The sequence below is a fragment of the Bos taurus genome, chromosome 16, assembly GCF_002263795.3.
Source record: "Bos taurus isolate L1 Dominette 01449 registration number 42190680 breed Hereford chromosome 16, ARS-UCD2.0, whole genome shotgun sequence".
Taxonomy (NCBI): domain Eukaryota; kingdom Metazoa; phylum Chordata; class Mammalia; order Artiodactyla; family Bovidae; genus Bos; species Bos taurus.
The window spans coordinates 36,305,024-36,331,172 of NC_037343.1; the positions used below are offsets into that span (position 1 = coordinate 36,305,024).

Genomic DNA, 26,149 nt, shown 5'->3' on the forward strand with positions numbered 1-26,149 from the left:
TGAAGTTGTTCAGTCGTCTCCAACTATTTGAGACCCCATGGACTATAGCCTACCAGGTTTCTCTGTTCATGGGATTTTCCAGGCAAGGATACCACAGTGGGTTGCCATTTCCTTCTCCAGAGGATCTTCCCAACCCAGGGATCGAACCCAGGTCTCCTGCATTGCAGGCAGACGCTTTACCCTCTGAGCCATCAGGGAAGCCCAAACTGGAACTTAAAACTTCACTCTCTTTGTTCATAACCATTTCTTTTACCACATTATGCACTTGTTCTTGTTCTCTGATTCTTCTCTTCTCAAGACATAATTATGCTCTATCAGAACACCAAGCCCTATCTAGAGTGGGTTCCATGTGTTTCTGCTTAATATTTATGGAAGGAAACAGGCTAAAGCAGAACCCTATTTTGTGCTTCCAAGGAGACTCAGAACAAGGACTTTCTCTTCCTAATGAAAACATTAAATGACTCATAAATGGCCCTAATAGGTTTTCATTTGGATTCTGTTGGTTTGTGATCCCTGAGGATTCTAACAAGTGCTAGATTCAAGTTTACCCAGAGGAGGGATTTGTTGATAATGAAAATTAGGATTAAAAGAGATGGAGTAGAATGCATTTTTTCTTACATCAGGGAGCACAAAATATTTTCCAGAATTTTTAGAGCACTCTTTAGATACAATATATAAAAGTTGATTGCCAAACATTTTAAGATGTGCTAAGGCAGAAATCCACCTAAGGTAATAGTGTACAGTAGTCACTCAGTCGTGTCTGACTCTTTGTGACCCCATAGACTATAGCCCACCAGACTCCTCTGTCCATGGAATTCTCCAGGCAAGGATACTGGAGTGGGTTGCGATTACCATCTCAGGGGATCTTTCTGATCCATGGGTTGAAACTGGGTCTCCTGTTTTATAGGCAGATTCTTTACCATCTGAGCCACCAGGAAAGCCCCAAGGCAACACTACATTAGGCTAAATCCAGTTCCCAAAACTATTGGAAATCATTATGCTAGACTGATATTTTTTTAAGTTTTTACTGATCTACTTTCAGATTATTTGGATAGTTAAATACATTTGGAATGAAATGGGAAAGAGAGGCTTGCATTTTTTTAAAAAATGACATTTTAAGCTTCAAAGGGGGACAAAAGTTATCCATTGCTTTTTTCAACTAGCAGTTCCTATGGCTTCATTTTTGGTAGTGGCCAGACCAAAAGTCTCCTGTTCAACTGACAGTTTGTCTATGAGGTTTCTCTGTGGGGGATTGCTGTTCCGTAAATTTCTAGAATACCCTCAGGAAGGTGTCATACATGCTTATTTGTGTATTTCCATCTTGGTCCCAGCCAGTTTTTTGTTCTTACTTGATATTGGGGATTTTCATGTTGCTTTGTTTTTGTTATAAAATCATGAGGTCAAGTGTAGATTATTTTACAGAATCTTTGATTAAGAGGGTAAGGCAAGAGTTTGGGTTTCGGTAAAAATTACTTCTACTTTATGAAAGTAAAAATACAGAGGAAGAAAGAGCCCCAATCAATAAGCCTCCCAAACACCATTCATAGAGGGAACTGCTGTTTCAATACAGTCAGGATTCTGAATTTTAGAACAAGATAAATGTGCCTCCATTTAGTTTCTGAGGATGTCATGCACACACAAAATATTCCAATAAGTGAAAGCTCTAGTAATAACTCCTCAGAAGGAAAAAATAGAATTTAAACGTTCAGAACAAGACACAGGGACAAGGACATAGGAACTTGTCAGGAAATTAAAAGAGACTACAAGGAAGCACAAGATAAGGGTTTCATAAACTATGGTGATGGGCTTCCTGAGGGCAGAAGGGGAGGAGTTCAGTGTGGTTCCAGATTCCTTGTGGATTACCAGGTCACGGCAGGCAGTTTTATGGCAAAGTACACTTCATACTGAGCACTGCCATACATTTCCAGACCAATTAAAACAATCAAACAGGCCTTCCCTTGCAAGAAGAAGAGAAAGTTCTGTCAGTAACATTGCTGTTGTTCAGTCACTAAGTTGTGTCTGACTCTTTGTGACCCCATGGACTCCAGCATGCCTGGCTTCCCTGTCCTCCACTCTCTCCATGAGTTTGCTCAAAGTCAGTGATGCTATCTAACCATCTCATCCTCTGCTGCCTCCTCTTCCTTTTGCCTTCAATCTTTCCCAGCATCAGGGTCTTTTCCAATGACTTAGCTCTTCACATTAGGTGGCCCAAGTATTGGGGCTTCATCTTCAGCATCAGTCCTTCCAATGAATATTCAGGGTTGATTTCCTTTCAGATTGATTGGTTGATCTCCTTGCAGTCCAAGGGACTCTCAAGAGTCTTATCCAGGACCACAATTCAAAAATATCAATTGTTCAGTGCTCAGTTTTCTTTATGGACCAACTCTGACAATCCATACATGACTACTGGAAAAAACATAGCTTTGATTATATGGTCGTTTTTATGCAATTTACTGAAATGAGTCTACTACTGAAGCTCTTCTATCAGGATCCTTATATATCCCTTTACAAAGAGCTAATTGTCCCTCTGTGTGTGTTTCCCCTATCACTTTTGGATGAGTGGCTACTGGAGCATAATTTCTCACTGTAAACTACTTTTAATGCCATCTATAGGCAAGAGTATGGCATCACCGACTTGTTGGACATGAGTTTGAGCAAGTTTTGGGAGTTGGTGACCGACAAGGAAGCCTGGTATGCTGCAGTCCATGGGGCACCAAGAGTTGGGCATGACTGAGTGACTGAACTGAACTGTAGGCAAGGGGACAGGACCAGAAGGTTGTTTCAAAACTAAGTGAGAACTTGATAACATAGAACCACTTGTACAATTTCTTGAATTAGATAAGTTTGAAGAAGATGGAAAGAAATTAAATAATGTCTTAGGTATGAATTGAAGAAGGCCCTTGCAAATGGAGGTGATTTTTAAAACAGATACAGGATTTTCTCATCTAAGATTATTAAAGCTCTGAAATTATCAATGGATTCAGCTAGAATCAATAAATGATTGCTGTCCAGTACGTAACCACAAATTGAGCCACAGCTGACAGATGGCATTCTCCTTTTCTATGAGAACATGACATGTCACAGACCTTACTCAGATATATATCATCACATTCATTTTAAAAAGGAGAGTAGAGATAGAATTTAAAAAGGACAATTTACTTATTGTTGGAGGTTTGCTTGAGAATTTATGCAATTTTTAATAGTTAAAGGAAAGGGTTTTGACTCTTTCTCAACAGAAAGTGACTCAGTATAGATTTTATCAAACTTCACCTTTATTATTGATTTGTTTTGTTTAGTTGCTAAGTCATGTCTGACTCTTTTGCAATCCCATAGACTATAGTCCACCAGGTTCTGTCGATGGGATTTCCCAGACAAGAATACTGGAATGAGTTGCCATTTCCCTCTCTAGAGTATATTCCCAACCCAGGGATTGTACCCTCATGTCCTGTATTGCAGGCAGATTCTTTACCACTGAGACATTCAGGAAGCCATTTATTATTGATTACTGAGACTTGAACACAAGGTCAGGCCTTGTAGCACCAGCATCTATTTGTTTTACATGTCTGACCTGTCAGCAAGTAGAACAACTGGATTCTTTGGGGGTCATCCCAGAGGCTCCACTTTTAGGCTGTGTACTTCGCTGGTGTGCACGAGAACAAATGGGGCCATGCCCTATGGCCCAGCATCAGTTAGTATCACATCCTCAACCGTATCCCACTTTGTGGGATGCCAGAGAAGCACACACCACAGATGTCCTACCCTAAAAACTGGGAGAAAACCCAGCATCTACAAGTTAACAAACTAGAAGGGGTTACCTGAGGAAGCCATACATCAGCTTTTTTCAAAACAAGAGTAAACAGTATTTCCCATCCCATTCTTTAGCGCTCAGCCCATCCTCAAACAACATTTTAGAGAAGCTTCTTCTGGTCAATCCAGCCTCTAATTCTGTCTTACTTCTATTTTCTATGCTTCCTAGAATTCCCTGATGACTCAGATGATAAAGAGTCTGCCTGCAAAGCAGAAGACCCAGGTTCCAATCCCAGGGTCAAGAAGATACCCTGGAGAAGGAAATGGAAACCCACTCCAATATTCTTGCCTGGAGAATTCCATGGACAGAGGAGCTTGGTGGGCTACAATCCATGGGGTCACAAAGAGTCAAACATGACTGAGGACCTAACATGTCACTCTTCTGCTTCTCAATTAACACCTTGTTTAAAATACTCTATTCTAATGTTCTGGGCCTTGCAGGTGGCTCAGTGGTAAACAATCTGCCTGTGATGCAGGAGACATAGGTTTTACCCCTTGGTCAGGAGTGATCTCCTGAACAAGAAAATGGCAATCCACTCCAGTATTTTACCTGGGAAATCCCATAGACAGAGGAGCCTCCCAGACTATAGTTCATGGGTTCGCAAAACTTAGCGACTAAACAACATTAGCGACTAAACAACATTCTAAAGTCCTATTACTTGTCAGCACCACATATTTAGCTTTTGATCAAAAGACAGAATACTGTATAGCATCTTGTTTCACAATGGTGATCAGTACAGTGAGCTCCTTGAGGGGTCATTAGTATATGACAAGCATATACACTTTTATAATCTAGTTCAGCTGTGGATGTGGAGAAATTCAACATTTATAGACTTGGGATATGTTGAGATTGGCCTACATTCCACATCCAGTCAAAAAGAGGACACCCCTTTCTGACAGGCAAATCACTGAAAAGTGTCTAAAATAAACAGAATCTGCTTGTGGTCAATCCTCTTGATTAATAAATGCTTTGCCAGGTAAGCTACAAAGAATGAGAAAATTTTAGGTGAGACTAATTTGCCTGTGGCCTGGCATCCCCAGTAGGTGCTATATCAGAACCTATTTGAATTATTTTTGCAAAAATGAAAAAAGTAAAACCCAATTGCAGTTATGCATAAAGGAAAGCAACCTCGGAGTCAACTGACTTCTGCAAAGAGCTGGGGGAAGAGTTCAAGTGGGACTAAATGACTCTGGAGTCACCAAAGTGCCCTTCTCTGCAGAGAGGCCCTGAACTCCAGGGGTCAGAGAAAGAATTCAATACGGTCATGTCTGTCCTCTTGTGGCATTTTGGAGCACTATATATCAAAGTGTTCAAATATGTATCACAAAAGGGGGAACACAGTTCTAGATATATCTGTCATTTTAAATTAGAATAGGAAAGTCCCTAACTATTTTCCAAATCACTCTCTTGGAAATGAATTTCCAGCTCACCATTGCAAGCCCAGGGCTGGTCAGTAAGCACATTTGTTTTGACTCATGTTAGTTTTCACCGGCCACACTGCATCATGGTTGCCCAATCCCGCAGTTGGTGGGGACAACTCCACCTGCAGTGTCTCCCTTCCAGCTAAAATAACCACTTTCTTCTCTGTTTTCACTGTGAGATGCCCACTGTATTGTTACCTAATACTCCAATTTTCCAGGTCTTATTTTCTCATCGAGATTCAGAGGACTCAGTACTATGCAAAGCATGTGGGATCTGGAGGCAGATAGACCTGTTGGAATTGAGTTCAGAACTTTGAACAAGTCACAACTTCTGCACCCTGGTTCTATCATCTGGGCCATAGATTATGATTTCTGTGCATCAGAAGTAAATGAACTAATGGTGTAGATTAATAAATAAAATAAAATTTATCATCATCATTAGGAACTGAATCAAAGTTTATGAACTTTACTTATATCCATTCATATTCAGTCTGATTAAGTGAATTAATGAATAGAGGAATGAATGATTATTTCTAGAATACAATAAAAGAGAGTGAATAAGAAAGTATAGAGCCACAAATTTGGAATTGCAAGGTTTACTTTGTTCTAAGCAGCAAGTGGGACCTGATCTTATGTTACCCAATACTTACTAGACAACCAGCCACATCTCTGAAGTTTCTACTCTTGAAGGTCGAACATAGGAAGGGAGGAAGCACTGACATGAAGGCAGCAAATACATTTCTAAATTAGAAATATGGCACAATGATTACGACAGCCACGCCACCCCAACTGATGACAGATATGATTGATTTTGCTGAAGCTCAAAGGGCCCATCAGCCCCTAAAATGAGTGCTTCATGCTTCATGCAGTACCAGGCGATGGTTGATCGAAGCCCCAGAAGCAGCTAAACTCAATGCAGGCTGCTTAAAAATGTAACATCCAGTCTTACTTTCTCAAAATGTGGGTGTCTCCATCTCCGTAATAACAGCTTCCAACCTGCTCAGAGGAAGCATTGTAGAAGCTGCCCTTCCCACCAGGCTTCTGGGAGTAGTGCTGTAGTAGGCATCTGAGCAGGGGTGGGGGGGCAGATGCCACATGGAGATGGCTATGAGGTCATCTTTGTCCCTGTCATGGTTTCACGGGAAATGGGAATGCAAACATTATCCATCTTGTATTAAAAGCTGGACGATGAAATCAGTAGTTAAAGATAAGCTTTGATAGAGTGCTTTGGGGTAGGAAGAGGAGAATATTCAGATGAGCTGGTTTTGTTGTAGTTGTTAGCCAGAACTATCTAGGAATTAAAAAAAAAAATCTCTGGCTTATGACTTCAGCATAATTGAAGGGGAGACCAGATAGTGGAGAACAGAATACAGTATCTGAGATTCATATAGAAACTCATAGTAGAAATTCATTATAGAAACTCAAGGCTGAAGGAAAACTAATGGGTTATCTATGCTGATTCTGAGGAAGGTTTTTTTTTTTTTTTGGTCAAAACATATTATGTAGTGAACCTGAGGAAAGGCTATGAATCTGGAAAAGAAACATTTAGGAAAGGAAACACATGCTCAATTCAAAACTGTTGGTCCCTGCGACATGGTCTACACCTGGACAGCCTCAGCGTGCTGATGGGGGACAGCCTGATGCATGGCAAGCAGCCACTGGAGCTGTGTGGAGACTGGGGAATTATTCAGTCTCTGAAAGGTTGTGGCTTCCTCAGTGACACGTGTTTGTGGTTTGCAGATGAATGGACTAAGAATGCATATTCTCACACATAAATAAATCTGTGTAACAACATTTACGTCTGTATCCAGTCCCAGTGGGGACTTGAGAGTGATGCCATGTCTGCTTCTATCAGGAATTTGCTTTCTTACCAGACTTCAGTGATGCTATAATATCTCATGAGAAACTGCAGAGACTGAAATGGGAGCGGCGCCTTGGTCCCCACCAAACAAATAAATCCCGCACTTATGTGGGAGTTGCTTGGATGATTTACTTTTTTTTCCTGTGCACAGGGTGCTATTCCTGAATCCCTAAAAGCTTGCAAGCTCGGAGAGGATAGATGTTCACTTCTCAATGTCAGGCTCAGTGCTATAGAACAGCCTTCCAAGTGGGAAGAGAAAAATGTTTCCACCCACATATGCCCAGTTCCCTGGGAGGTGATTCAAGTTAGTTAAAGTGATGTGAGGGAAGGTTTAGAGGAAGAGGGTTATCAGGAGCTTTCACTGTAGGAAGGTGTGGGAAAACAGTTCTCGCTCCGAAGGGCTGTTAAAAGGGTCGGATAAAATAATGCACTTGAAGAAAGACTTTTTTCCACTATGAAACCTCCTCATATCAATGTCAGGTTTCCCTACTGTTACTGTTCCAAGGGGCCTTTGATGCTCAACTATTCATTTGAAAAATTTATTGCCTACTTTGTGCCAAGCAATATGCTGAGATGCCAGAGAAATAAGACCTAATTCATGCCCTAGAGGTTTCATGCAATTTAGAAAAACATAGAATGTCATGACTCAGGAAACTTAAAGATGCCACTGAAATGTCTAGACATGCCGGCGGGACAGTGACTCATGCCCTGCATACCACAGTGCTTCCTGCAATCTCATTGTGCTGTTCCAAGTGTCCCTTTGGAAAAGGACTATTTCCTTGACAACCATAGTAGTTCTCAGCTCTGACACCACACAACCAGGAAGAGGTCCAGTCAAGGGAAGCCTTTCTTAGAGGGACCACTTCAAAGTGGACTTTCTGTGTCTTTCGGAGGAATTATCTCCTCTCTCCATTCTTCTCTCTCTCTCCACAGTTTGATTCTACCAACTGTCAGTGTCAAGTCTGGGTGATGGAGTGGGATGAGGAATGGGGAGAGTGGGGTGGTGGGAGAGGATGGGCAGACCATTGCAGACCACGGCCAAGGATAAATTTTGTTACCAGAGATTTTAATGTCTTGGGTAACTTAAGTTGCTCATCTCTGTCAGCCTTTTATCTCAAGACTTTGGTCCCACATACACGGCTCCATGCTCATTAAATTCTTAGCCTCTTAGAAACTGGTGGGCTCCTGCTACTCTACCCTGAATGTAAGACCATTTAGGTCTCGGATTCAGGAACTTTCAGAGTTATAACCTACACCCTAGTCATGTCTGTTCACCAACCATGGTGGAGTAAGACCAGCTTTATGGAGGCATCTGGTCCCATCACTTCATGGCAAATAGATGGGGAAAAAGTGGAAGCAATGACAGATTTTACTTTCTTGGGCTCCAAAATCACTGTGGATGGTGACTGTAGCCACAAAATTAAAAACAAACAAACAAACAAACAAACAAAACAACGCTTGTTCCTTGGAAGGAAAGCTTTGACAAATCTGGACAGCGTATTAAAAAGCAGAGACATCAGTTTGCTGACAAAGTTCTGTAAAGCCAAAGCTAAGGACTTCCCAGCAGTCATGCACGGATGTGAGAGTTGGACCGTAAAGAAGGCTGAGCGCTGAAGAATTGATGCTTCCAAACTGAGGTGCTGGAGAGAAGACTCTTGAGAGTTCCTTGGACTACAAGGAGACCAAGTAAATCAGTCCTAAAGGAAATCAACACTGAATATTAATTGGAAAGACTGATGCTGAAGCTGAAGCTGCAATACTTTCACTGCCTGATGCTAAGAGCCAACTCATTGGAAAAGACCCTGATGATTGAAGGCAGGAGGAGAAGGCGATGACAGAGAATGAGATGGGTAGATGACATCACTGACTCAATGCACATGAATTTGAGCAAACTCCAGGAAACAGTGGAGGACAGAGGAGCCTGGCGTGTTGCAGTTCATGGGGTTGTAAAGAGTCAGACATGAATGAGCGACTGAGCAAACAACAGCATGGAGGCATTTTGGACAGCTGGCTGAAGTCCCTGCCCCATCAGAGAGCTTCTGCTCTCAGATGACTTTGAGCTCTGAATTTACCATTCATCACTGCTTCAAACAGAAAAGTGCTGCCTGTCCCTAGAGACACTGTGCCCTACTTGAGCATCTGTGGAGTTGTTTGGTTACAGAGAATAAGCGTGACCCACAAGGCTGTTTTTCCAAGCATCACATCACACTGTGGAGAGATATGTCACTTGAGTGAGTCAACCTTCAAATGTTGACACTTATTCTTTTGTTCTGAGTAGAAATGTCTGACTTGTTTCCAGACTGAAGAACTTGGGACAAGTTGTGTTGTCAACATCCAATGCAAGTTATCAGAATTTACATATACTCAAAGGCCAGGTCCTTTTTAAGTCTATGATTATATACTATGTTTGGCACTCTGACCTGGAAAAAGGCTGGATCTTCAAAAGAAGTCCTGCAAGAAAACATAGGGTCCCAGATATGTCCAGTGTCCTTGGATGTGATGAGAAGTTATAATGATAGAGACAGAAAAGAGCACTGCAACAGGAGTCTGTAAACTTCAGCTTAGAGGTGAACCACCATGAAATAAGCTGGCTGGTCTGGGGCAAGTCACGTTTTTGCTCTATTGCTCTTTTTTTTTTTTTTTTTGCTTTTCTACCAAAAGAGGGATGTAGGAGCACTGGGTTGATGACCTGTAAGGTCCCTCCCAGTGTGAATACTACTCTGGCCTTTTCTTTCATCTATCCATCCCCTTCTATAGGCTGCTGCTGCTGCTGCTAAGTCACTTCAGTCGTGTCCGACTCTGTGCGACCCCATAGATGGCAGCCCACCAGGCTCCTCTGTCCCTGGGATTCTCCAGGCAAGAACACTGGAGTGGGTTGCCATTTCCTTCTCCCTTCTATAGACTAGCTGCTATATTTAAAACTTGTTTGTGATGGCTTATGCTTATCTGAAACTAGAAACGTGGACCAAAGCACACCCCCCAAGCTCCCTTCCAGTCCCAGTAGCCTAAAGGGATTGCGTTTGGCTGCCAGGCTCACCAGCAGGAATATGGGCATCTCTTGCTGTAGCGACAGCAGTAAAATTGCCACTCGCGATCCAGCACTGACTCGAAGTAGCGGCTCTGGAACCCTGCCACCAGTCCATTGTTGGAGCATGTCTGGTACCTGAAGAGAAGAGAAAACTCCAAATAAGCTAACACAATGGTGCACAAATTCACCCCCTCCCCAAGACCTCAACACCCAGTTACTAAGCCAAGCCACTCTTTCAATGACCTAGATTCCTTACAATTTATTCTATTTTATGCAAATAAAAAAGACTTTGTTTTATTGGTAGGAATGACATATACTCACCGTTAAAATTCAAATGATTCAAAATCTTTCAACTGGAGGAAAATTGGGAAACTCTGCTCTTGTTAGACCTCTGAGAATATGTTGTTAGATGGAAGAATGCATAAATGGATGGATACAGAGGCATCTAGAATTTTTACAAATGCAAGATTGTATTATTCATGCCGTTCAAAATAAAAGATAATATAATTCACTTTGTCTGAATTGAAATAAAATGAAGACAAGGAAAAACACAACGGATTGATGAACTTCAAATAAACATTTCTTCTGCTTAAGAACGGGCAGATTCTCTACCCTTGAGCCACCAGGGAAGCCCTGAAAGCTTTCAAAAGCTTTTCCAAAGTGAGTCTTAGCTAACTCTGTTTTTCTGCATTTTTACCCACCTGGACATTGATCCTGTTCCCTCTTGTGAGGAAGCAGAGCAGGAATTTGTCTCTGTGTCACTACCTGGCAGTTGGAATACATCCCTGCTTTCCAAGTAAAGATAAGTTTCCAGAAAATATAATAGATTAAGAATAAGTACCCAGTGCTGATAGGTGAGAGAGACCTTGCTGACACACAAACTATAAAACCATCAGTGACCGAACTTCATTTTGTTCTTTTTAATTATTGGAAATGATCTTCTGGATCATATGTAGATATGTATTTGAATATATATATATATATATATATATATATATATATATATATAAGCATGAATGAATAAATGAATAACGAATGGGGAAAAAAAAGATGCTTCCTGACAAGACATGAAATATATTTATTATCTAGTTTGATCAGATTCAAATAAGGACTTCCCAGGTGGCTCAGAAGGTAAAGAATCCACTTACAATTCAGGAGACCCGGGTTCAATCCTGGGTCAGGAAGATCCCCTGGAGAAGGAAATGGCAACCCACTCTAGTATTCTGGCCTGGAGAATCCCAAGGACAGAGAAGCTTGTGTGCTATACTCCATAGGGTCTCAAAAGAGTTGGACGTGACTTATTCAAATGTATTTATTTATCCATTCATCCAACAAACTTGTACCTCCTCACTATTCTGTATCAATCTCTGTGTTGAAACAAAAATCAAGAAATGGGCTTGTTACTCAGTCAACAGGCAAATTGGCTCGAACTCCCTGTTCCCAGGACTTGCAAGAAGTTGTGACAAACCTTTGAAAGCTCGGCTATAAGATATAAATAATGCAAGTTAAGATGTACATTGAGACCTATGCCCATTGATGACCTAGCCTTCTTTGCTCTACCATTGTTCATATCTCAGCTTTTGAAAGCACCTGGTACATTTCAGGAATCCATACAGTTGGAATGGATGACTAAGGTCTGAAGGGTAGCCTTGGGGGCTGATTTTCCACAATGGTTTATCCTATCCTAATTCTAGCCTTGCTAGTGAGATGCAACTTCAATAGAAAGCTCTAAGAGTTGTAAACCAAGCTCATGTGTGTCCAAAGAGTGATGGTGCAGCAAACTGGTACTCTCTGTGATCTTTCTCCATCACTAAAAGTTTGCCTCCCTCTAAATCAGCCCTGTCAGAACTGAACCAGGCTTTCCTGGAACTGTTGTTCCACTGGGCACTCAGACTGTCACAGGGACGCATTCCCATGATGGTAAGTTCCCATAAGCAAAAATAAATGTAACAAGATAAGCTGAATGGTTTCGGTACCAGTTGTGAAGCCCATCCAAGTTCCATGAATTCTCTGCCGGCTGCCAGCCAGGCAGCTGACCCCACAGTCCTATATGGGAAGTGTGTGTGTGTCACTCTCTCAAACGCCACCTAAAATAACACTGCCTTGTGAAGATTATTTGGACACTACACGCCCAGGGCCCAAGGACATATGATGAAAGCTAGTTAACCAAACAGAGCTCGCCTCCCCCAGTTTCTGTCCCACTGCTTTCACATTTTGGTAGAGTGAGCCTGTACCGGAGCTTGGCTGTGTGTGTGGCCAACGTGATGAAATTATCCCTTCTAGAATTGGATTTTTGTAAGGGGACATTTTCACACTCATGTAGAAGCAGTCTAGCAGGGTAGTTAAGAGCACAGGCTATGTTGCTGGACTGCTACTCCAACCATTCCTGACTGTATCACCTTTGACAGGCTTCATACCCTCTAAAGGTCTCAGTTTTCTCATCTGTAAAATGGGCATAATAACAGTATGTAGTTATTAAAGTTATTGTGAAGACCAAATGAAGCAATGCATACACAACTCTGTAGCTGATAGTAAATAATCTACCTGCAAAAGAGGAGATGCGGGTTTAATCACTCAGGAGGGTCAGGAAGATCCCCTGGAGAAGGGAATGGTTACCCACACCAGTATGATTGTCTGGAGAATACCCCATGGACAGGGGAGCCTGGAGGGCTACAGTCCATGGGGTTGCAAAGAGTCAGACACAACTGATCGAGACTAACACTTTCACTTTCATACATAACTCTCTCCAGTTGAGATGTGCTAGTTCCATTGTTCTACAGCATGTGGCATGCCAGGTCCCCAGTCAGAGATTGAACCTTCATTGCCTGCACTGCAAGATGGACTCTTAACACTGGACCATCAGGGAAGTCCCCCAGAATGCACTTGTAAGAGTCCATCATTCAAATCCAGGAGGGACCCTGAAACTTTCTGCAAGCAGTTCTCAGAAACTCACGTGAGCGGTACATCTTCCCACTTCTACCTTCTCCTTCAGGAACAGAGCCTACTCCAGGATGAGGGTGCAAAACGAATCTAGTTTGGGGCATTCCTCACCTCCACTCCTCTCCCTTTCAATCACCTTTTCAAAAAGTACTTAATAAGATCCACCTAAAGATTTGCCCACAAACTGCAGGATTCCAAACACAGGAGCCAGGCAGGTGAGAAGGGGAATGAAGGCAGCTTATCAACAGGAGGGGAAGGAGGGGGAGTTGGACAAAGCTTGCATTACTAAAGTGATTCAAATTCAATTTTTTTTTTTAAGTTGTGGAAAAGACATCCCTGAGGCTCTGCTTAACTGCCCAGTGCATGACTGTTGTTCTTGAATGGTCTGCAGAAAAGAGGATGGGCCCAAGACTGCAGCTTTCCTGGTAAAGGATAATAGGACCCAGCTGAGCCCTAGGCACAGGTTCCCTGAGAACATTTCCTCAGAGTCTGAGGGCCCTGGGGTTCCTTGCATCTGGACTCTCTCCTCTCCCTTTGAAAAGACATTCTTCCTCATCAACCCTTTGAAGACTGGAGGCTCAGATTCACAAACTCGAGCACTGTGAGCCCTGCTCCACCTGATGCTGGAAACTTTCTAGAAGGAAAATCACCAGGCAGTTGTTCCTCCTCTGACAACAATGGTCATGGACATTTTCTGAGAAAATGGCCTTTATGAAAGTGATTTCTCTTTTCTCAGGGCCATCACCCCGGAAAAACTTTCTTCTATATCCACAATAGCAAAATGTGGAAGCAACAGGATTCAGGGGAAAGAGTCCTTGCTGAGGGATTGGCAGGCATTGAGTTCTGGTCCTAGCTGTGACCTTCACATTCCATGTGGAGCCTCACCTAGGTCACTGTGAGAATCAAGTGAAATAACACCTGCAAAGCTCTCAGCCAAGATAGAAACAGGAAGAGCAACGATCCAAACTCAGATATTCCTGAGGCCAGAGCTCCTGTTCAGGAACTCTCAGGGAGCCCAAAATGTTGCTCCATGATTGTCCTTCTGCTTTCTGGTCCATTCTCCAGCCAGGCTTTCTCCCTGCGGTTGTGTCCTTCCCTGGGTCCAGGGCCATTGGTCAGGCTCAGTGACAGTGGCCAGGATGGGAAGCTGTTCATGTGTCTGGTTTTGCCAGTGAACTTCTCTGTGAAGTTTTAGTCTCTCATTCCAGTCTCTGCTGGTCTCGGTCCAGACTCACAGAAAACCCAGACTCTTAGCAAGTTGGAGGTGGCATTGGGTTGAGTAAGGAAAGTAGCATCAACTTGGTGAAGAGCTTTCAGAATCCCATCAAATGGATGGGCCGGTTGTGCTCGTCTCTTCTTCCAGCTCCACAAACTGTGTTTCCAGGTCTGCTAGCCAGTCTTCAACTCCACAACAAAGATGGAATAAAAGCAACTTTTCCCATCGTCCAGGCTGGTGGCCACTCCCTGTGACTAGAAGACCATGTGACTCAACCTCTTACTCCCCAACATTGCTCTCCCAATGCAGGTGATAAGGGTTTAAATTTCACCAAGGGAGAATCATTCTTTTATTTATTTATTTATTTTTCATTTTAGATAATGTAGCTTGTGAAAATTAAGCTTACACGAACACAAACATGTATTTTCCACGGATATTTTTCTTTTCTTTTCTTTTTAATTTTAATATAAATTTATTTGTTTTAATTGGAGGCTAATTACTTTACAACATTGTATTGGTTTTGCCATACATTGACATGAATCCACCACGGGTATACATGTGTTCCCCATCCTGAACCCCCTTCCCACCTCCCTCCCCATCCCATCTCTCTGTGTCATCCCAGTGCACCAGCCCCAAGCACCCTGTATCATGCACAAACCTGGACTGGTGATTCGTTTCACATATGATATTACACATGTTTCAATGCCATTCTCCCAAATCATCCCACCCTTGCCCTCTCCCACAGAGTTCAAAAGACTGGTCTATACATCTGTGTCTCTTTTGCTGTCTCGCATACAGGGTTATCGTTACCATCTTTCTAAATTCCATATATATGCATTAGTATACTGTACTGGTGTTTTTCTTTCTGGCTTACTTCAGTCTATATAATAGGCTCCAGTTTCATCCACCTCATTAGAACTGATTCAAATGTATTCTTTTTAATGGCTGAGTAATACTCCATTGTGTATATGTACCACAGCTTTCTTATCCATTCATCTGCTGATGGACATCTACGTTGCTTCCATGTTCCTGGCTATTATAAACAGTGCTGCGATGAACATTGGTGTACATGTGTCTCTTTCAATTTTGGTTTCCTTGGTGTGTATGCCCAGCAGTGGGATTGCAGGGTCATAAGGCAGTTCTATTTCCAGTTTTTTTAAGGAATCGCCACACTGTTCTCCATAGTGGCTGTACTAGTTTGCATTCCCACCAACAGTGTAAGAGGGTTCCCTTTTCTCCATACCCTCTCCAGTATTTATTGCTTGTAGACTTTTGGATCGCAGCCATTCTGACTGGCGTGAAATGGTACCTCATTGTGGTTTTGGTTTGCCTTTCTCTGATAATGAGTGATGTTGAGCATCTTTTCATGTGTTTTTTAGCCATCTGTATGTCCTCTTTGGAGAAATGTCTATTTAGTTCTTTGGCCCATTTTTTAATTGGGTCGTTTATTTTTCTGGAATTGAGCTGCAGGAGTTGCTTGTATATTTTTGAGATTAAATCTTTGTCAATTGCTTCATTTGCTATTATTTTCTCCCATTCTGAAGGCTGTCTTTTCACCTTGCTTATAGTTTCCTTTTTTTGTGCAGAAGGTTTTGAGTTTAATTAGGCCCCATTTGTTTATTTTTGCTTTTATTTCCAATATTCTGGAAGGTGGGTCATAGAGGATCCTGCTGTGATTTATGTCAGAGAGTGTTTTGCCTATGTTCTCCTCTAGGAGTTTTATAGTTTCTGGTCTTATGTTTAGATCTTTAATCCATTTTGAGTTTATTTTTGTATATGGTGTTAGAAAGTGTTCTAGTTTCACCCTTTTACAAGTGGTTGAGCCGTTTTCCCAGCACCACTTGTTAAAGAGATTGTCTTTTCTCAATTGTGTATTCTTGCCTTCTTTGTCAAAGACAAGGTGTCTATAGGTGTGTGGATTTGTCTCTGGGCTTTCTATTTTGTTCCATTGATCTACATTTCTATCTTTGTGCCAGTACCATACTGTCTTAATGACTGTGGCTTTGTAGTAGAGCCTGAAGTCAGGCAGGTTGATTCCTCCAGTTCCATTCTTCTTTCTCAAGATTGCTTGGCTATTCGAGGTTTTTTATATTTCCATAAAAATTGTGAAATTATTTATTCTAGTTCTGTGAAAAATACCGTTAGTAGCTTGATAGGGACTGCATTGAATCTATAGACTGCTTTGGGTAATATACTCATTTTCACTATATTGATTCTTCCGACCCATGAACATGGTATATTTCTCCATTAGTGTCCTCTTGATTTCTTTCACCAGTGTTTTATAGTTTTCTATATATAGGTCTTTTGTTTCTTTAGGTAGATATATTCCTAAGTATTTTATTCTTTTCGTTGCAATGGTGAATGGAATTGTTTCCTTAATTTCTCTTTCTATTTCCTCATTATTAGTATATAGGAATGCAAGGGATTTCTGTGTGTTGATTTTATATCCTACAACTTTACTATATTCATTGATTAGCTCTAGTAATTTTCTGATGGAGTCTTAAGGGTTTTCTATGAAGAGGATCATGCCATCTGCAAACAGTGAGAATTTTACTTCTTCTTTTCCAATTTGGATTCCTTTTATTTCTTTTTCTGCTTTGATTGCTGTGGCCAAAACTTCCAAAACTATGTTAAATAGTAGTGGTGAGAGTGGGCACCTTTGTCAAGACTCATTCTTTTAGAGTAAAGCTTGCTGCTAAGTCACTTCAGTCGTGTCCGACTCTGTGTGACCCCAGAGACGGCAGCCCACCAGGCTCCCCCGTCCCTGGGATTCTCCAGGCAAGAACACTGGAGTGGGTTGCCATTTCCTTCTCCAATGCATAAAAGTGAAAAGTGAAGGTGAAGTCACTCAGTCGTGTCTGACCCTCAGTGACCCCATGGACTGCAGCCTTCCAGGCTCCTCCGTCCATGGGATTTTCCAGGCAAGAGTACTGGAGTGGGATGCCAGCTTGGACTCCTGTTAATTCTCTTTTCCCCAGAATATTCTTTGAGTTGCTATAAGACATGTATAACATGCTTCACAGATTTTCAAAATATTTGTTAGGTCAACAAGTATTCATTAGAACCTACTCTATGACAGGTGCTGTACTTGGTCCGGAATGCTTTCCAGACAACTGTACTGGTAAGGGACATCACAATGGTACAGACGTTGGATGGAAGAAATAGATGGGTACTAAAGACAAAGATGAGAAACAAGAAACTGGCTGGGGATGGTGGGGCAGTGAAATGGCAAGGGACAAAGACACATCAGTTTGGGGGCAAGTTTACCTATTCAAAGGAGCTTTACACGTTTTGGATATTTCTCTCAAGCCCCAACAGAATGACTCCATGTCCCATCTTGTTCTTTCTGCTGATGTTTATGCCTACCTCCACAAAAATGGGGGCTTCCCTGGTAGCTCAGACAGTAAAGAATGTGCCTGCAATGCAGGAAACCTGGATTCGATCCCTGAGTTGGGAAGACTCCCTGGAGAGGGCATGACAACACTTCAGTATTCTTGCCTGGAGAACCCCCATGAACAGAAGAGCCTGGTGGTCTGGAGTCCATGGAGTCACAAAGAGTCAGACATGACTGAGCAACTAAGCACAGCACAGCACAGCCACAAAACGGGGATGACAACTTCAGGCCTGATAGTATTGCATGAAGATTAAAGAGATGTTATATGTCAAGTGTCTACCCCAGAGTCTCATACAAAGTATGTTATGAAAAGACAGAAAAGGTAGTGGTTGTTACTATTACTGTTACCATAAATATTTGCAATTAAATGGAAGGAGAAGCTACATCTGGGCCAAGAATTGTTCTAGGTGTCTTCTACAGTCTTCCAGGGAATTGAAAATTCTTCCATTAGGAGAATTTTGTAAAGACTGAAGTAAATAGAAATCTGAAGGTACAATGTCTGGTGGATAGGGGAATGAATCAGAACTTTCCAGCCAGGCTGTAACAGCTTTTGCCTGATCATCAAAGAAACATGCAGTCTTTCAGTATCCTGACAGAAGACTATGGGTTTTCTGTTGACTAAGTCCAGACACTTTCTGTCAAGTGATGCTTTCAGTTGGTCTAATTGGTAGCAGTACTTATTGAAATTAGTCATTTATTTTTCCAGAAGGGGCTCATAGTAGAGGACTCCCTTCTAACCTCACCATATATACATCATCAACTTCTTTGGATGAAGATTGGGCTTTGGTGTGGTTGATGGTTTTTCATTTTAAATGCTCATTATCTCTTCTGTTCTGCACTATTGTACAGTACCCACTTTTCATCTCCCATAACAATTTGTTTTTAAAATGGAATGGTTTAGTTACGCCTAAGTAGAGAATCGTATGAGGAAATACTGTCAAGAAGGTTTCTGTTTTTTTTTTTTTTTTTTTCTGTTTAGCTTCCATGGAACATCAAAGCAATTAACATAACCAAGCTGGTGCAAATGATTCTCAACACTTGATTTGGATATTTTGAGTATGTTGATTATTTCCCACATGGTATAGCATTGATTTTTCTCAATTAATGTCTCAATTTGATCACTATCAAATTCAACTGGTCCACTTGACCATGGAGCAATGTCCTATGAGAAATCTTCAGCACAAAACTTCACAAATCACTTTTGACATGTTCGATCAGTCACAGCACCTTCTCCATACACTGCACAATTTTTTTTTCCATTTCAGCTGCTTTTTTTGCCTTTCATGAAGTCATAAAGCATAATATGCCAAAAATGTTGCTTTACTTCTTCCATCTCCAGTATTAAAATGGCTGAACAAAAATTTACCGATTTTGATATGTATTTTTTAAATCCACACTGATATGATAGCTGTTACAATACAGCCTAACAAAATTGTTTCAAGTGAAGTTAAAAAACAACTAAGCACTATTAGAGACATCTTATGGAAGAAACTGAATGAACTTTTTGACCAACCCAATAGTAATTTTGCCTTGCAGTATTATTGTGAAGCTCAAATAAGATTAGACCATGAGTAACTCAGGGGCATAGACTATATGTTATTCATCTTCATATTCCTGGAGTCTGGCAAAGTTTGTGATAATAAGTATTTGTTAGTGAATAAATAGGGAGAAGGCAATGGCACCCCACTCCAGTACTGTTGTCTGGCAAATCCCATGTATGGAGGAGCCTGGTAGGCTGCAGTCCATGGGGTCACTAAGAGTTGGACACGACTGAGCGACTTCCCTTTCACTTTCCACTTTCATGCATTGGAGAGGGAACTGGCAACCCACTCCAGTGTTCTTGCCTGGAGAATCCCATGGACAGAGAAGCCTGGTAGGTTGCAGTCCATGGGGTCGCACAGAGTCGGACACGACTGAAGCAACTTAGCAGCAGTAGCAGCAACAGTGAATAAATAGGCAAATGAATGAGGAATATTTTATAAATTATATAGCATCATATCAATTAAAATTAGGGTAATAGCACTTATACTTCATACCTGTTTCATTGCTTTTTCAATTGCTTAACTCTCACCTTTGTTTTTGAAGTCTGTGAGTTTGTTTCTGTTTTGTAAAGAAGTTCATTTGTATCACTTTTTTTTTTAGATTACACATATCAGTGATATCATATGTTATTCGTCTTTCTCTGTCTGACTTACTTTACTCAGTATGATAATCTCTAGGTTCCTCCAAGTTCCGGCAAATGGCATAAGTTCATTCTTTTTCATGGATGAGTAGTATTCCATTGTATATATGTAGTGGGGAGAGGGGGTAAATTAGGAGTCTGTGGTTAACATATATACACTACTATAATAAAATAGATAATCAAGAAGGATCTACTGTATAGCACAGGGAACTCTACTCAGTATCCTGTAATCACCTATATGGAAAAAAAAATGAGAAAGAATGTATCTATCTATTTATCTATCTATCTACATATATATATGTAATTGAATCACTTTGCTGTACACCTGAACCTAACACATTGTAAATCAGCTTTACTACAATATAAAAATAAAATAATTTAAAAATGTAACCAAAGTGGTTTCCTGTGCAGGAAGATCTGCAGGCTTCTTCATTGAGGGCACTAAGGACATTGGCTGGAATTTGGGCTGCTCAATGAACTAACTAGTCTTTTTTTAATTTTTTTTTTTTAATGTGAACTATTTTAAAGTCTTTATTGAATTTGTTACAATATTGCTCTTGCTGTTTATGTTCTGGTTTTTTGACCATGAGGCATGTGAGATTTTAGCTCCCAACTAGGGATTGAATCCACACCCTCAGCGGTTAAGAAGGTAGATTCTTAACCGCTGACTGTCAAAGAAGTCCCTAACCAGTCTCATTTGATATTTCACTACATATTTAGTGGGTCCCACAATGTGCCAGTATTATTCTAGTGCTGAAAAATATTCTATACAGTGGTGAATGAGACAAACTCCTTATATTCATGAAGCTTATATTTTGAAGGAAACAAACTATAAAAATACAAACCAGGTAAGGACAAAGGCACCACAAGAAACATAAAGCAGATTGGAAAGCAGAAGGTGAAAGACACTGGTGTAGAGGAGCTGATCTGAGAAAACCAGGAGAGCACAGTGTGTACTTAATGACCAGCATAATGAATCAGAAAGGACTGCTCTTTACTAGACAGGACCTTGGTCTCAATTAGAATTACACTGTGGAAAACTGAGTTCCCACTGTTAAAAGAATTAAATAGAAATCTCAATTAAATAGTCAGGAGACGGACCAGAAGGGGGAGCTCTCATACCCTGTGATGCTGCTCAGCCAATGAGAGTTTGTCACAAGGGAACCAATGAAAAACCATGGACTCTACGTTTACTGTAGACCTCCCAACTCCTTTTACCCCCACAAAAGCGTTCTCTCCATTTTGTAGGGACTTGCACATGCCTCACCATGGTTGTAGACCCCAGATTGTAATTGTCTGCTCACGCCAACCAAATGCATTGTTTTCTGGAGCTATAACTGGCAGTCCGTTTAAGTCAACATTTTGGTGTTCCACTGGGGGATCCAGTGAAGATCCTTGATCACTTTGAGGCTTGTGAGCAAACAGATGTGGTACCCACATTGAATTTGTTGATGCTCACTGCTTTTCTAACTGACCCTGAGATTTTTAAGCAAATCTTTCTCCTGGATCTGAGCTTCACCCTCGTTGCATTTTGAAGCTTTCCAGGTTTTATTCAGGATCTGTTTTAAGGTTTCATCTTTTCTGGTTAAGACCTTGTTCCCCTATGAGAATATTTATTTGGCACTTTGACTCAATTTTTGAAATCAGACTGATACAGCTGGAACTGCCTGGCCATCAGCGCATGCCTTTAGGAAAGGGGGGCTGTCTTATTGGAAGTATGCTGAGTAGCTTCCTGTCTCTTTGGGGCCAGACTGCTGTCTTAGAACTGGCTGATACTAGACCTGCATGCAGTATGGGCTATTCGAGCTAAGTTGTTTGAAAATAATTCTCTTACTCAAGAGAAAACAGCTCTGAGAAAATGGGATCCCAGTTATTTAAATATTTTGAGGGTACCCCTTCCCTACAGCGATCCTGGTCCATTTTATGTGTGAAAACCAAGGTTATTCTTCATGTTTATGTCTAACTAAATTGGATTGACCTAACCAAAGGCAATTAGGAATACCAATGACCATTCTGGGGGAACTTTTGAAATCCCTAAGCTTACTTTTCTCAAAACCAAATTGGACAGCCATCGCTCTAAATTTTCCAAAGCTAAGTGAAAAGCCTATTCTGATGGGTATTTTGAGGCTTCCAAATATTATCAGGAGACTAAAACTGCATCTCTGCAAAGTAAAATGTTCAGATTAACTGAGGAAAATGTTCAAAGAAAGATAACATGGCTCCCAAAGCCTCGGTTCTTCCTCGGCTTCTCTATCTCTTACTCCACCTCTGCCACCTTGCCTGTCTCCTTCGGCACCCCCTGCTCAGGGCCCACCCTCAGTGCCATCTTTCTCCTTCTCTATCTTGCCGTCTACACCTCCTGTCTCCTGTGTGTGTTTGTGTGCTCAGTCACTTCAGGCGTGTCTGACTCTTTGTGACCACACGGACTGTAGCCCACCAGGTTCCTCTGTCCATGGGATTCTCCAAGCAAGAATACTGGAGTGGGTTGCCATGCCCTTCTCCAGGGATCTTCCTGACCCAAGGATCAATCCTGCATCTCATGTGACTCCTGCATTGCAGGTGGATTCTTTACCGCTGAAGCCCTGGGGAAGCCCCTATATCTCATATAGACTCCCAATCCCCCAGTACTGATTCTCTTGCCAGGTTTCCTCTTTTCTGTGAAGGTCTCCCCATTCCCTTTCCCTCTGAACTGATCAGAAACTGTCCCTTTCAAATTAAGCCTTTTGGGAACCCAGAGGCTCAACCCTTAATCTCTAATATTTCCTGTACTAAAGCTGAACTGCAAGCCACAAACTTTTTCCCAAAGTAACTGAAGATCCTCATAGATTTGCTGAGTACTTTAGTCATTCAAACTTATCAACCTGGTTTCTTCAACATATATCAGCTAGTTCATATGCTTGTCAGTGAAGACAATGCCCAAATTCGAATGAAAATAGCTAATATAGAAATTCCTAAAAGGTCTCTAGAATTACAACTGTAAGACCAGCACACTAACTTACTATGTGTCCAGGCTCAGGCAATCACTAGGCATATTCATTGAGTTATTACAAGGGCTTTTCTAAAGCCTGTTGATTGGAACAAAATTCAGGCTGGCACACAAAAATTTCACAAATGTGTTTATGACTATTACAACTGACTTCAGATTATTTTTAAAGCAAATTCTGATCTTTCTCCAGATGTTGATTCCATTTGGGTAGCTCTAAACTCTATGCTTAGTAACAGGCTGATCCAGGGACCTCTCCCTTCTAGTAAAAAGAACCAGCATGGAATACAAAACTGTCCACTCCAGACTCAGTTAACCTAATAAACCAGCACTCTCTTACTTTAGATGAGTTACCTAAAAGGAAGACTGCCAAAATTCTTAATCTTCAACTTCAGCAAATGAAGGCCCCTAAATGAACCCCTTCCCCTAAGTTTCTGCTATTTTTGCAAAAAGTCAGGACATTGGAAAATAATTTGCTACAAATTTAAGGGCTTTAGTTGCCTTCAGCCCTTTAATCAACCTTTCCAACATCCTCCCAGTCCTCAATGACTAGACTCCTGGGAACAAAAGGAGCTCCTCCCAATCATCCTTCTTAAATGGCTTGAAAAAAATTTGTCCAGGTTGGGGGTGAATCTCTTCCAGTTCTAACTGACACTGGAGCCACGTTCTGGGTACTCAACTGCACTATTTAAATCAGCCCTTGCCTTGTAGTACTAAAACAATTCAAATAGCGGGAAATCTCTAATAAACCTCATGAGGTTTCTGTCTCTGAATATATTCCCTTTTGCTTAGGCCTTTTAAGAGGCACATACCTTTTTCCCTTAGTTTCTTTTCCCTTCCATTTATTAGGTGAAGACTTCTTAGAGACGTATACGGGTGCGAGTGCATGCTCAGTCACTAAGTCATCTCCAAATCTCTGCGACCTGTTGGACTACAGCCCACCAAGCATCTCTGTCTATGGGATTTTCCAAGAATACTGGAGTGGGTTGCCATTTCCTTCTCCAGGGGATCTTCCTGACCCAGGGATTGAACCTGTGTCTCCCTCATTGGCAGGTGGTTTCTTTACCATTGAGCCACCAGGAAAGCCAAAGAAATATACAGGACTTTTTCCTAAAAGGAGAAAATAATTCTAGAATTTGACAGTAGTCATCAAAGCAGCCAACCAGGTGAATTAAGTGATTCTTTGACATTTATTTGTTTTGCTCTTGATGGTACTAGAGCTGATTCTGGAAACAACTGATCATCTGCTTCTACTGAATCAATTACCACCTTTTTTGTGGCAAAATCTCCAACTGATATCAGGAAAATTAGCCCACTACACATCAAGATTCAAACAGATCCCTTAAAACCTCTTCCCAGAATTAATCAATATCCTGTAAGTAAAGAAGCCCTTCAAAGCATAAAAATCATATTAGATTATAAGGCTCAACACCTCATTGTCCCTTATACTAGTCCCTATATGTTATGTTAGTTGCTCAGTCATGTCCAGCTGTTTGCAACCCTATGGACTGTAAGCCTGCCAGGCTCCTCTGTCCATGGGGTTCTCCAGGCAAGAATATTGGAGTAGGTAGCCATTCGCTTCTCCAGGGGATCTTCCTGTGTGGGATCGAACCCAGGTGTCCCAATTACAGGCAGACTCTTTACCATCTGAGCCACAGGGGATCCCAATGCTCCTATTTTACTGATGAGAAAACTTGAGGACTGAGAGTGGAGGTTTGAGACAGAACCATTTAACCATTTTTGTACCTCAGTAGAAGTTCTCCTGAATTCTCATCACACTGAACATTTCTCAGTCAGCTGTCTCACCTCACAAGAAGTCCTTTGGCTAACTGTTCCTCGCACCACTCATTCATGTTGTTATAACCTTGACTCTGCTACTCTTCTCCCCTCTGGCACTGATGAAGTTCCTCATGATTGCTTAACACTGATGGGATGGCCTACTGACTTCTTGTGATGATCTTTAGGAAGTTCTCTGGGTAACTGTGATTATTCTTGGTTCACTGACAGTTCTTATTTAAAAGATGACAACGGCATATACTGTGCTGGGTATGCTATTGCAACTTCTTCTTATATTTTTGAGGTAGTACCTTTATCTATGGCTACTTCAGCTTAACAGGCTGACTCAGGCTCTTATGTGGGCCTGTACCTTTTAGCCAAGGATAAAACTGCCAGAATTTATACTAATAGTAGATATGCTTTTGGAGTAGCTCATGATTTTGGAACGTGGTGGAAGTAATGTGCTTTCCTCTTGTTTATCACGTGACTTATCTTTGGTGAATTATTAAATTCAAATAGTCAGTTCCAAAACAAGCTGCCATTTTGAAATGTCTCCTTGGGAATTCTTTGAGGACCTGGGAAAAAAGCAAATGCCAGGAGACTGAATGTTCTTCTGAATTCAGACTCCATGTAAAGCTGACTTGCTTCTTTAATCAGCCTGGTCAAATTACAGATTCACAAAATCTTTGTTGACTGCCCATAATGTGCCAGGAATTTGTTTTAGATTTGTGTTAGAGTTCTCCTACACTTTAGCTTGTGAGCATCACAGTACTTCTCCCTAACAGCTTGCAATATGGGTATTACACTTTTTTTCCAGAATGAGAAATTGAATGCCCAAGACCACAGCGCTCAGAGATGATAGGAAAAGGAGCTGTGAATCAAAGTTTCCTGATTCTAAAACCAGAGCTCCTCTCACCACACTCCAGCTCAGCCTCGCTAACAAATTTTAGCTTCACCTTGTCCCACATGGGACCCACATGTCCTACAGCCTGGGTCAACCCAAGTTTGAGAAGATTCCCTGAGAACAACTGGGGCATGCTCTGAGATGGCAAAATGCCACTCATGGGACCAAGGTAAAGCCTCCAAGCAGTTGTAAGTAGGGGCCAGCATGCACACTTCAGAATCTGGCACCTAAAGATGTGATTTTTCAACAGAGAAGCCCTAGCAAACAGCCATGTTACAAGTCAACTCAGACATGTCAAAAGCAATTTTTAAAGACTGTGCTCCATTTAACAAGAATCTTTAGCAGATCCTATGTGTTTTTGTTATATCTGTGTTTGAGACTCCTCCACCCCCTTTAAAACTAAGCTTGCAAGCAAATGTAGTTATACAAGGCAGCCATATTGCACAAAACTATCAACTCTTCCCCCAGAATAGATTAAGAACCCACAGTCAACGGGAAGATATAATTGCTCCCCAGTTTATGAACAATTTCTCTCCTGATTTTTTCACGGAGACTGGAGCCTAAACTAAAAGCAATAATCATCTAACAGAAGTGCCTCTGGGGTAATCGGGATCAGTCCTGGGGCAGCTGAGTCCT

The 26,149-nt window shown here is 41.4% G+C and overlaps 1 protein-coding gene across 1 annotated transcript in view; it reads right to left on the reverse strand.

Annotated features, from left to right (window-relative positions):
• DPT (dermatopontin) overlaps window positions 1-26,149 on the reverse strand; it is a 36,402-nt gene that overhangs the window by 7,607 nt on the left and 2,646 nt on the right. Inside the window, 1 exon segment of the mRNA NM_001045903.1 lies at window positions 10,128-10,253. Within this exon segment, the coding sequence (NP_001039368.1) occupies window positions 10,128-10,253 (126 nt within the window).